Here is a 12,668-nt window from a genome sequence, read left to right on the forward strand (position 1 = left end):
GACACACACACAGACACACACACACAGACACACACACACAGACACACACACACACACACAGACACACACACACACACACACACACACACACACACACACACACACACACACACACACACACCCCTCCCCCCTCAAGCCGCTTCTGCACATTAACGAGCGTGTTGATTCTGTTGGACTAGTGACTGTCCGCAGCGGGCCGGGCGATCAAACCGCTCCATCTGAACCAAACTTGCAGGAGTCCGGCACCACCTCCGTGCCCAGCGGCTGTTCCACGCCAGACACGGGTGGAAGGCGGGTCGGGGCAAAACACAGTCCCACCCCGAAAGTCCCAGCACCTGTTCCCCCCTTTCACCTTTTATACTTCGACACTAAACTGTCCTGAGCATGTATCCCCGGTTTGGTGATACGGGGTGCAGGAGAAAGCTGGGAATAATCCGTGACTGGAAAACTCCCCCACCCCCTCTCCCCCACCTCCCCTCCCCCACCCCCCTCTCTCCCACCCCCCTCTCTCCCACCCCCTCTCTCTCCCACCCCCCTCTCCCCCACCCCTCCCCCTCCCCCACCCCCCTCCCCCACCCCCCTCTCCCCCACCCCCCTCTCTCCCACCCCTCTCTCCCACCCCTCTCTCCCACCCCCTCTCTCCACCCCCCTCTCTCCCACCCCCCTCTCTCCCACCCCCCTCTCCCCCACCCCCCCTCCCCCACCCCCTTCCCCCCTCTCCCCCACCACCCTCTCTCCCACCCCCCTCTCTCCCACCCCCTCTCTCCCACCCCCTCTCTCCCACCCCCTCTCTCCCACCCCCCTCTCTCCCACCCCCCTCTCTCCCACCCGCGTCTCTCCCACCCCCGTCTCTCCCCCCCTCTCCCACCACCATCTCTCCACCCGCTCTCCCCCACCCCCTCTCCCCCACTCCCCCACCCCCTCTCCCCCACCCCCTCTCCCCCACCCCCTCTCCCCCACCCCCTCTCCCCCTCTCCCCACCCACCTCTCTCTCCCACCCCCCCTCTCCCCCACCCCCCTCTCTCCCCCACCCCTAACTCCCCCCACCCCCTCTCTCCCACCCCCCTCACTCCCCCACCCCCCTCTCCCCCACTCCCCCACCCCCTCTCCCCCACCCCCCCTCCCCCACCCCCCTCCCCCCTCTCCCCCACCACCCTCTCTCCCACCCCCCTCTCTCCCACCCCCTCTCTCCCACCCCCTCTCTCCCACCCCCTCTCTCCCACCCCCCTCTCTCCCACCCCCCTCTCTCCCACCCGCGTCTCTCCCATCCCCCCTCTCCCCCACCCACCTCTCTCTCCCACCCCCCTCTCTCCCACCCCCCCTCTCTCCCACCCCCCTCTCTCCCACCCCCCTAACTCCCCATCTTCTGATCGCCTGTCTCTCTCTTTCTCCCACCCTCCCTTAACATCTTCTGTTCGCGTCTCTCCCCCTCTCCTCTTCTCTCTCTCTCTCCTCCACCCCCTTAACTCCACATCCTCTGATCGCCTCTCTCTTTCGCTCTGTCTCCGTCTCACTTTCATCCTCTGTCTCTCTCCCTCTCTCTCCCCTCCTCTCTCTCTTTCTCTCTCTCCCCCACCCTCTCTCCCCCCACCCCCTCTCTCACCCCTCCCCTCACTCTCTCACCCCCTCTGTCTCACTCTCTCCCTCTCTCTCCCCTCCCCTCCTCTCCCTCTCTCTCTCCCTCTCTCTCTCCCCCTCTCTCTGCTCCATTGCCTGTCTCGTTCCTCTTTAATCTATCTCCATCTCTCCGCGCAGTTGCATCTAGCCCCACACACACACACACACACACACACCACACACACACACACACACCACACACACACACACTCTCACTACACTGCAATCACGTGGCGCAGAGACACCTCCGCAATCTGGATGTGATGTGATGTGATGTCCGGGAGCTGGTGTGGAGCTGCTCGGTCTGGGCTCACTTTGCCTGTGGTCTTTGCCCGTCTCTCTGGGCGGCCGCTCGTTGTCCCGGCTGGTCATTGATGGTGTCCGTGTGTGTGTGTATGTGTGTGTGTGTGTGTGTGGGTGTGGGTGCCCGCGGGTCCGGGGCGGGGGTTTGCAGTAGGAATTGCCCCAGAGCCGACTGATGCGCCAAGGAAAAAATGGAAGTTCTACCCCTGTGCCTCTTAGCCGCCTTGTCTTGGATTTTTGGCAGCGATTTAACGCGAGCAGATTCCATCATCCACATCGGTAAGAAACGGCAGCCGTGTCTGTGTGGGAGATGGTTGGGGAATGTAGAGCGACAGGAGGGGAGGGAGGGGAAGGGAGGGGAGGGGAGGGGAGCATGCTTTGGGATGGGGTTGGTGGGGTGGTCGGCAATTGAGATCGGGGGTACTTCCCCCCTCTCCCTCTCTCTCCCCTCTCCCCCCTCTCCCCCCTCTCTCCCCCTCCTCTCCCCCTCCTCTCCTCCCTCCTCTCCCCTCTCCTCTCCCCCCTCCTCTCCCCCCTCCTCTCCCCCCTCCTCTCCTCCCTCCTCTCCCCTCTCCTCTCCCCCCTCCTCTCCCCCCTCTCCCCCCCTCCTCTCCCCCCCCTCCTCTCCCCCCCTCTCCCCCCCTTCTCTCCCCTCCCCTTCTCTCCCCCCTTCTCTCTCCCCCCCTTCTCTCTCCCCCCCTTCTCTCTCCCCCCTCCTCTCTCCCCCCTCCTTGCCTGGGCGAGATGTGGGATTTTGCCTGAACCCTGGGCCGGTAATCAGCACCGACCCGGAGCTCCGTGTTAGAATGTCAAACGTGCTCTCCCGATCTCTCTCTATCTCCCCCTCTCTCACCCCCCCTCCCCTCTCCCCCCCTCCCCTCTCCCCACCCCCTCCCCTCTCCCCCCCTCCCCTCTCCCCACCCCCTCCCCTCTCCCCCCCTCCCCTCTCCCCCCCTCCCCTCTCCCCACCCCTCCCCTCTCCCCCAAACCCCACACCGTATCCAAACCCCACAGCCCCACAATCCAAGACTCAACACCCATAAAACTTTCTGCCCCCGAGCCCCGCGGCGGTGGCTTGAGATTTGTGGGTCTCTCTGAAGCGTCGACTCACTTCTCCCCACAGACGCCGTGTAAAAGTTTATGGGGACGCCCCAACCTTCATCTTTACCATGAACCCCTTCCCTCTTTCCCTCTCTCCCGGTATCCTTACCCCAATCCCCCTCTTGTCCCAATCGCCCCAACTCAACCGCATAGTCAGCCCCGAGTCTTTAATACACCTGTACCCCCAGAGGTCTACCCCTCTCTCCCTCCATCCCTCCCTCCAGAGAGTAGGGCCTTTCACACGGGCCCATAATGTTGGACAATGAAACAAACGGTAACACAAACGGGTTAGAAGCCGCAGCTGGGCTCGGCGACCTGTAGCCCGCCACTTCACAGCTCCTTCTCGTTGATGTAGAGAACACCCAAGAGGACAGGGCATGGTCAGGGGGTGGGCTTTGAGGGGTGGGCTTTGAGGGGTGGGCTTTGAGGGGTGCGCTCTCCCCCGGTTGCCTTTCCCTGCCTTTGCTCTGCGCCCTTGTGAACGGCCACCTGTATTGCACACCGCAGCCAGCCAGCGTGGGCAGCAAGACCTGCTTCCAATGTCCCATTTTATGCCGCTGCAGTCGGCTGTAAAAAACGGTCCGAGCGGCTCTTCCCCGAGCACGTTGGCAGTGAAAGATCCTTAATCTCTATTGTACGCCTCAAGAGAGTTTCTTAAATATCAACAGTGACTGTCCGTGTACAAGCAGATACACAGACAGACACGCACACACACACACACGTAAAGCGCGCACACACACACACACACGCACAGATATATACACATGGACACAAATACACACACGAATATGCACACACACACAGATACACAGACAGACACGCACACGAACGCACACACACGTAAAGCACACACACACACACAGACACAACCACACACGGATATTCATACAGACACACAACACGCACAGACTCTCTCTCTCTCTCTCTCTCTCTCTCTCTCACACACACACACACACACACACACACACACACACACACTAGATGTACGGCGTTGATAACACGATTCACTTGTCAGTAAAGCCACCGAGTGCAGGATAGCCCAAACACTCCCGCGTTGCGGATACGGGCACGGGATGCGACCCGCTTTTCCACAGGCAGATACTTAAGAGACTCCAAGAAACACAAATACACAACCCCATCCTGAAGCTTCCCAATCCAACCTCTGCTGCTGAACTGAAGGCATTTTGTTTCCCAGTCAACTGTTACAATACAGGCGCCCTTATGTTGCATCTATTGTACAACCGTGGTGTGTACGGGAGAGATCTGTATAGTGTTGAGATACACATACATGGACCACACTATAATCCCCATGTACGGGCCTAGACTTGACATGATGCCCACGAGTGTGTCTCTCCCCTTGTACTGTAAGCGGTCGCTTTGGACTGCAATTAGTTTTTATTTTATTGGGACGTTAAATCAGCCGGGCAACAAGTTTATTCCTTTAATAATTACAATGTCACGCATTAATAACTTTTTTTCAAGGTGGCATTTATCCGTGGGGTTGAAATGTTGCAAAAACACGCCCTTTAATGTACCACCACTGACCAGAGGAACAATATTTTCTTGACATTAATGTTCTCTCGGGAGCGTGACGTTCGGGAAGAGTTGTTTATCTAGGGTCATCAGTCAGTGTATTAACCAGTTGATGCGTTAATGTTGGCCTTTAACTATCTTAGTACCTCTTGTTCCAAGTTTTGTTTTATAATGGGTTGAGGGAGCGCTGTTGTACATTGGCCCGCAGGACTGGCTGGACAGTTCCTGGTGCTGAAATTGCTCGGAGTAACTTGGGATTCCCAAATGTCCCGCTCGCTCCTGCAATGAATTCGCCCCCTTTCCTCTAACTCAAACCTCTCGATAGTGGCTGTAACGTTTGACTCCTCTTTAGCGTTTGCCCTTTCTTTCTCTCTCTTCCCCCCCCCACCCCCCTCCCCTCTCTCCAGGCGCGATCTTTGAGGAGAGCGCGGCTAAGGACGACGAGGTTTTCCAACTGGCCGTCTCCGATCTCAGCCTCAATGACGACATTCTACAGAGCGAGAAAATCACCTACTCCATTAAGTTTGTCGAGGCGAACAACCCCTTTCAGACAGTGCAGGAAGGTAGGTAAAGATACAATGAAACCCCCCTCTCTCCACAATAACAAGGCTGTGTTCCCTGCACCCGAGTCAAACCCACACTCCCAGCTATTTGTAATTGCGGACACCTCTCTCATTGACTATCATCCATGGAATCTGAATGTGTCTCCACACAGACAGTTGTGGGGGATCTCTCTCCGCGGCGGCAGAACCGATGGTGGGCGCTGTTTGACAAGGAATGGAGGAAAGTGCCCTGGGTTTTCTGTTGATTGCTGGTGGGGTGGTGGAGACTGAGGGGTGGTAGAGACTGAGGGGAGGCGTCCTCCTTCACGTCCTGAGCTATTCCCAGTAACTAATTTTGACCCACCGACGCCGCTTGCAAGGAAATGCCACCGGCGAGCTTTCAGCCAGTGATCAAGGAGTGCAAATGGATCTGACGCTCTCAGTCTCCAAATCCTTTCTCGGCCAGATGGATTATTGCTTGCTTCCGCTGGGTTTTGTCGGAGAGATTGCTGCGGTGCATTCAAACTAATAATCCCGAAGAAAGGATTAAAAGCTAAGCACATCTGCACGGGTTTAATGTAACCGTGCAGCGCCCAGCTTGGCAACTACCTACACAGCGCTGTCCCAGGCGGGCTGTTGGAAAACCCAAGGGAGAGAGAGAGAGAGAGAGAGAGAGAGAAAGAAAGAAAGAAAGAAAGAAACTGGCAGAGTAGTCACTGTCTGTATTTCCCTTCCCTCCTCTCCTGTTTGTGAGGTGGAGTGAACACGGGATCAGTATTGCCCCCTGAACCGTGGGCACTGAACCGATTTGCATTCCAAACTTTGACATGCGGCAGACCTTAAGCAATGGATTATTGTTATGTAACTCAATACTGCTATTAATCACCGTACCATTATGTGCTGTGCGGCCAGTTTCTTTAATGGGATGGTGTGGGTAAGTATTGCAGTATGGGGTGAAACACTGCAACTGAATTTAACTCTGTCACGAATGGCCTTCTGTTTTGCTTCATTACTCGATAAGAGTTCAGGAGAAGTTGTGGCGTCAGAAACCAGTTGGCAGAACCAACACTGTAGACCACAGCTGCACAATAAAAACCTTGCACGAAGAGTTGGCCCCCTTCGTGAGCACACAAGCACTTTTCACGTGTTTTGGGTTATCTACCCTTGGGTGGATGTTTGACAGGCAATATTGGAACAACTACGCTGTTGTTTGGCAGAAAGAACCAGTTCAGAGTTTTTATGATAAGCGACAGCCAATCTCTGAAACGTTGCGTCATTGAATATTTTCTAGAAGGAGGCCATCTGTCTCTTCATTCCTACCCCTGCTGCACCCAAATGCATATCCAAACTTTTTTTGCCTCGACCTATCCCCCAGGTATTTGCTGCAATATTACACCTTTATGTCAACTGTTCCCTGGGATGGCAGGACTTTCATATGAAGAAAGACTGGATAGACTAGGCTTATACTCGCTGGAATTTAGAAGACTGAGGGGGGATCTTATTGAAACATATAAAATTCTTAAGAGGTTGGAGAGGCTAGATGTGGGAAGATTGTTCCCGATGTTGGGGAAGTCCAGAACCAGGGGTCACAGCTTAAGGATAAGGGGGAAGTCTTTTAGGACCGAGATGAGAAAACATTTCTTCACATAGAGAGTGGTGAGTCTGTGGAATTCTCTGCCACAGAAGGTAGTTGAGGCCAGTTCATTGGCTATATTTAAGAGGGAGTTAGATGTGGCCCTTATGGCTAAAGGGATCAGGGGGTATGGAGAGAAGGCAGGTATAGGTTATTGAGCTGGATGATCAGCCATGATCATATTGAATGGCGGTGCAGGCTCGAAGGGCCGAATGGTCTACTCCTGCACCTATTTTCTATGTTTCTATGTTTCTATCTGTCTTGAACTTTGATTATACCTGATTATCCTTTGACTTATTCTGATACAATGCTTTAGCAATGTTACATTCCAATTGCATCCCTCCCTTAACACATTCAGTAAGTGTGTTGGATTGTGTGTGAAGTGGCAATAGATCTCTCTGACAACAAACTACCTCCACAGCACCCATTGGGAATTGTGCATTTCCTCACAGCACCTCTGTCCATAATATTTCATGGAACCTTCTCTTACCATTGAGTTGAGAACATTTACCTACTTGCTCCTATTATGTATTTTATTTCCATGAGTTGACGCACAGATTTTTTAACATATAATTTTACCAATGTAGAACATTTTGATTGGACTTGTATTAATGGTTGTAAGATGTATTAATTCTTGAAAAAATAATCATGTCTTTCTGTGATATATTTATCCAGTTTCCATGCAGATCAGGCCAATGCATTGGAACTATAAAGAACGATGTTTCTGGCAATGTAGCCTTTATCCTAATTGTTAACTTTCAAATAGCGGTATGCACTTTTTTTGCGTTTGGTGGTTCAAATTAAATTTAGAATCATTTAAGAAAAGAGTTAGAAGCAGATTTTCACCCTTGGCCCAGATAGTATCTTGCACATATTTTAACTGTCTTCTTTTGCAGAGATAAGAGTGTTATATCTTGAAACCTTGCTTGGTTAGGGATAATCCACTTGCAGAAACATAGGATTGTTCTTACAGACTGGAGAAATCCAAACAAGTCAACACTTGTTTAAGGATTTCAGTAGACTTATTGCCCATTAACATTTGAATGTCCCTTGCAGTCATCGTGCTTATTAATGGTAAAAGTTAGATGTTTTTTTGATATATCACCATTATAATTGTTATAAATTATTTACTATTGATATTTTGATTTTTGATCTTTACCGAGTAACTTCTTCACAGAATGAGTAAAGCTGTCACAGTGACAGGTAAGAAACTGAGGTGGACATTTGTTATGGAGAGGCAGGATTCTTGGGCAAATATTGATTGATTAGCTCCTATGTTTGAAGTGTTTTGATGTAACAACGCCAAAGGTAACTTCCCGATTTTGATGTCTGTTTCTTTGCAGCACTTGCGTCTAAAGAAATAAGCTAATTTCATTCATAAATAACGATCCGGCCGAACTAATTTCTCAAGCTCCTGTTCTGCACTTTGAGTCCAAGAATAAATTTGCACTGATCTTTCAACTTTAAATTTTTACTGATGTTAAAAATGTATGCTGCGTGTGATTATTAATGTTTCCAAGAAATTTTAGTGCTTGGAAAATTTATTGTATCATTTTGCGGTAGATTTACAGTGTCATATGTCCATATCCATATATCCATATGTCAGTGGATCAGTTCCCTGTGATTGCTACATCAAGCAATGATTGGAGCCAGCCTTTGCATCCAATTTGACAGCAGATCAGCTGAAATGAAGATACCAAAGGGTCTGAGCAGTGTTTATTCTTGTACCATGAGACCAGTGAGAAATGCAAATAGGACACTGTATTGCTCTTGCCTGCTGCATTTTAACATGGCAGTTCTGGTTAGTTGGAGGTTTATGCCCTTACCTCTCTGGTCTGTTTGTTCATTTTATCACAAGGGTTGGGATTGGGCTCATTTGCTCCTCCACAGGGAAGGATAGAAAACCACTTAAGTCCTTCCAGTTCTATTGCCAAATATATCTCATGGCTGCTTTCATAGAATGTTTGCTGCAGAGTCTGTCCAAGTGCCCTGTTAGCCCCTGAGGCATACGGACAGATTTTTACAAGTGGACATTTTTATCCAGTAGTGAATACAGAGAGTCTGGTATATCTCCAGATATCATTCATTCAAGCGTTTCGAGAAGGTCATTTCAGTGATGAGCTGGAGAGCATTAAAATGCAGGAAGTGCTTTGGTTGTGTCTGGTTAGGATGGGAATAGATGAAGATATTTACCTAAAATATCTACATGGAGTTATTTGATATGGGGCACCATCCAGCAAACTTTATTATTTGTAAAGGGCAGCACGGTGGCACAGTGGTAGAGTTGCTGCCTTACAGCGAATGCAGCGCCGGAGACCCGGGTTCGATCCCGACTACGGGTGCTGTCTGTACGGAGTTTGTACGTTCTCCCCGTGACCTGCGTGGGTTTTCTCCGAGATCTTCGGTTTACTCCCACACTCCAAAGACGTACAGGTACGTGGGTCAATTGGCCGGGCAAATGTAAAAATTGTCCCTAGTTGGTGTAGGATAGTGTTAGTGTGCGGGGATCGCTGGTCGGCGCGGACCCGGTGGGCTGAAGGACCTGTTACCGCAATGCATCTCTAAACTAAACTAAACTGATTCGCGAGTGTGCTCAGAGAGCAAGTGGCTCTTCGATGAGGACCAGTGTTGTAATCACAACATATCATATCATATCATATATCTACAGCCGGAAACAGGCCTTTTCGGCCCTCCAAGTCTGTGCCGCCCAGTGATCCCCGTACATTAACACTATCCTACACCCACTAGGGACATTTTTTACATTTACCCAGCCAATTAACCTACATACCTGTACGTCTTTGGAGTGTGGGAGGAAACCGAAGATCTCGGAGAAAACCCACGCAGGTCACGGGGAGAACGTACAAACTCCTTACAGTGCAGCACCCGTAGTCAGGATCGAACCTGTGTCTCCGGCGCTGCATTCGCTGTAAAGCAGCAACTCTACCGCTGCGCCAGGCTAAAGAGATAAAAGCCTTTCACTTGGGTTCAGGTGCAATAAGTTCAGAGAAATTTACAACTGTAATCTAAAACCAAAAAAATTGTTGAGAGTGGAATCTAATTTTACCAGCTCTCATTGTGGAAATGAACATTTTGTACAGTCAAAGCCAAAGTGTCTTTTGTAAGTCAATGCGAGAAAGAGGTTCACTTAACCCAACCCTATTATTTCTCTGTCACAGGAGGGACATTAACCTGACAGTGTGTGACATTGTTGGGGAAAATGCCTATGTTCTCCACATCGACATGGTTCTCATAAGTGAAGAGTATCATCCAACAACAAAAGTAATTACCAACTCAAAAAATGGCAATCACACATGTAAATTTGCATGTTTAACTTGGTTGCTTATTAACTTCAAACAGAAGTTTAAACTATGTAATCCATCCATTGCCACCGTTGCTTGTTTTCATATTTGGATTTTTTATCTATTCATGGATAAACACAAAAAGCTGGAGTAACTCAGCGGGTCAGACAGCATCTCTGGAGAAAAGGAATAGGCGACGTTTCAGGTCGAGACTCTTCTTCAGGACGATGAGGGGTCTCGACCCAAAATGTCACCTATTCCTTTTCTCCAGAGATGCTGTCTGACCTGCTGAGTTACTCCAGCATTTTCTGTCTAACTTCAGTGTAAACCAGCATCTGCAGTTCCTTCCTACACATATCTATTTATACCCTGGCCCCACCTGCACCATCACTGATTCTTTGTTCACCTGGAGGCTCAATTTCCTCATTAGCGTCGCCACTCTACAGCACGATCTAGTGTCGAACCTTGCTGCCATACCTTAAACGTACACTTCCATTTCTTCAGTCCTTCAAAGGCTCTTCAACTGCAGGAGTATCTCTTTTAAAACCTAATTATTATCAACAATTCTCTCCAGGACATTATCTTCTCATCTTCTGAATTCCATGGGTTCTGGAACAGTTCCAGCGTTTCAACGGAAGCAAATGCATCATTATTGTTGCAAAGAGGAATGAGAAAGAAATTAGGAACTAGATATTCTGGCATCTGTTCTCAGGACTTTGTGTACAGAATAAGGTGACAGGGCATTTAGAAAATCATAATACACAGCAACCTTGATTTTGTGCAGCCCATTAAATCATGATTGTAGGTTTTATCAAGTCCCAACATGGATATTAGGTAAATATTAGTTTCACTTATAACACAGGAAGCTTGCATTAAAGTTTACCCCTGACTTGTATTGAGACTGTATTATCAGGCAGAGCCAATGTACAAGAGGATACAGACCTGATACGGGCAGATGGCATCAGCATAGATCTGTAAAATGGTCGGCATGGATATGATGGGCTGAATGGCCTGTTTCTGTACTGTACAGCTATGACTCTAAATTATCTTTGTCAAATTTTGAATTTTTATGAAAGTTGGGTAGATTAGGGATTGTCAGTGGACATAGTGGCTTTTGATTTTAAGCAAGATGTCACCTAGAATATGTAATTCTATCAAAGGTATCTGTTACCTCTACTTGCTTCCCCTGTTGGTTTGGTCTTCAAAGAGTCCTATTAAATATGACAAATCTAATTACTCAAATCTTTGACATAAATGGATTGGGAATGATGATTTAGGGATTGGGTGGGATCATTAAAGGATAGGGAACAGAGTAGTTATGATGGTATTGTACAGATTGATAGTGGAGTGCTACAGTGGGATCGTAGAGTAGGAATTGAGGCGGTTAATGTCACGACGGCAGTTGGAGATGAAATTCCAACTTTGGATAGTTCCTCTGTCCCTCCCTTCCCCACCTCTTTCCCAGATCTCCCTCTATCTTCCTGTCTCCACCTATTTCCTTCCTTTGTCCCGCCCCCCTGACATCAGTCTGAAGAAGGGTCTCGACCCGAAACATTGCCCATTCCTTCTCTCCTGAGATGCTACCTGACCTGCTGAGTTACCGCAGCATTTTGTGAATAAATACTTTCGTGGAGTGCTACAGTAATCTGTACTAGCTCCTTTACCATTAACAATGTAAATGAATGGTGCAGAATGGTACAGAATCAACTTCAAGCTCCTCCTATTCATGTACAAAGCCCTAAATGGACATTCCCCCCCTACATCAAAAATCTTCTAACCCCCCTCTCTAACTCCAGGTCCCTCAGGTCGGCCGACTTGGGGCTACTCACTATCCCGCGGTCTAGGCTTAAGATCAGGGGTGACCGCGCTTTTGCGGTTGCAGCTCCTAGACTGTGGAACAGCATCCCTCTCCCCATCAGAACTGCCCCCTCCATCGACTCCTTTAAGTCCAGGCTCAAAACCTATTTCTACTCCCTAGCGTTTGAGGCTCATTGAGGAGGCGCTGTGAACTGTTTGCGTGCTACTGTATGTTTCATTTTTTTCCCTTAGTACCTAATCAGATGTACAGCACTTTGGTCAACGTGGGTTGTTTTTAAATGTGCTATGCAAATAAAATTGACTTGACTTGACTTGACTTAACCTATGCAAGGTTGTTGATAATGTAAACGTGTATAAAGTTAAGATTGTAGGGAATCAGCACAGTGGCGCAGCAGTAGATCCACTGCCTCACAGTGCCAGATACCTGGGCTTGATACTGACCTCGGATGCTGTCTGTGTGGAGTTTGCACATTCTCTCTGTGACTGAGTGGGTTTTCTCCGGGTACTCCGGTTTCCAACCACATTCCAAAGACGTGCAGGTTGTAGGTTGTGTAGGAAGGAACTGCAGATGCTGGTTTAAACCGAAGATGGACACAAAAAGCTGGAGTAACTCAGCGGGTCAGACAGCATCTCTGGAGAGAAGGAATAGGTGACGTTTCGGGTCGAGACCCTTCTTCAGAAATAGGAGTAATGTAGAAATGTAGGTCTGAAGCGGTAGCGCAGCGGTAGAGTTGCTGCTTTACAGCGAATGCAGCGCCGGAGACTCAGGTTCGATCCTGACTACGGGCGCTGCACTGTAAGGAGTTTGTACGTTCTCCCCGT

General features: G+C 49.6%; 1 protein-coding gene across 1 annotated transcript in view; it reads left to right on the plus strand.

The window, feature by feature from the left end:
* The first annotated feature begins 1,840 nt into the window (after nucleotides 1-1,840).
* Nucleotides 1,841-12,668, plus strand: part of LOC144609908 (glutamate receptor ionotropic, delta-1-like) — a 751,523-nt gene continuing 740,695 nt past the window's right edge. Inside the window, 2 exon segments of the mRNA XM_078428307.1 lie at nucleotides 1,841-2,199; nucleotides 4,962-5,117. Coding sequence (XP_078284433.1) covers nucleotides 2,112-2,199; nucleotides 4,962-5,117 — 244 coding nt within the window. The 5' untranslated portion in view covers nucleotides 1,841-2,111.

This window comes from Rhinoraja longicauda, chromosome 35, assembly GCF_053455715.1.
Source record: "Rhinoraja longicauda isolate Sanriku21f chromosome 35, sRhiLon1.1, whole genome shotgun sequence".
NCBI lineage: Eukaryota > Metazoa > Chordata > Chondrichthyes > Rajiformes > Arhynchobatidae > Rhinoraja > Rhinoraja longicauda.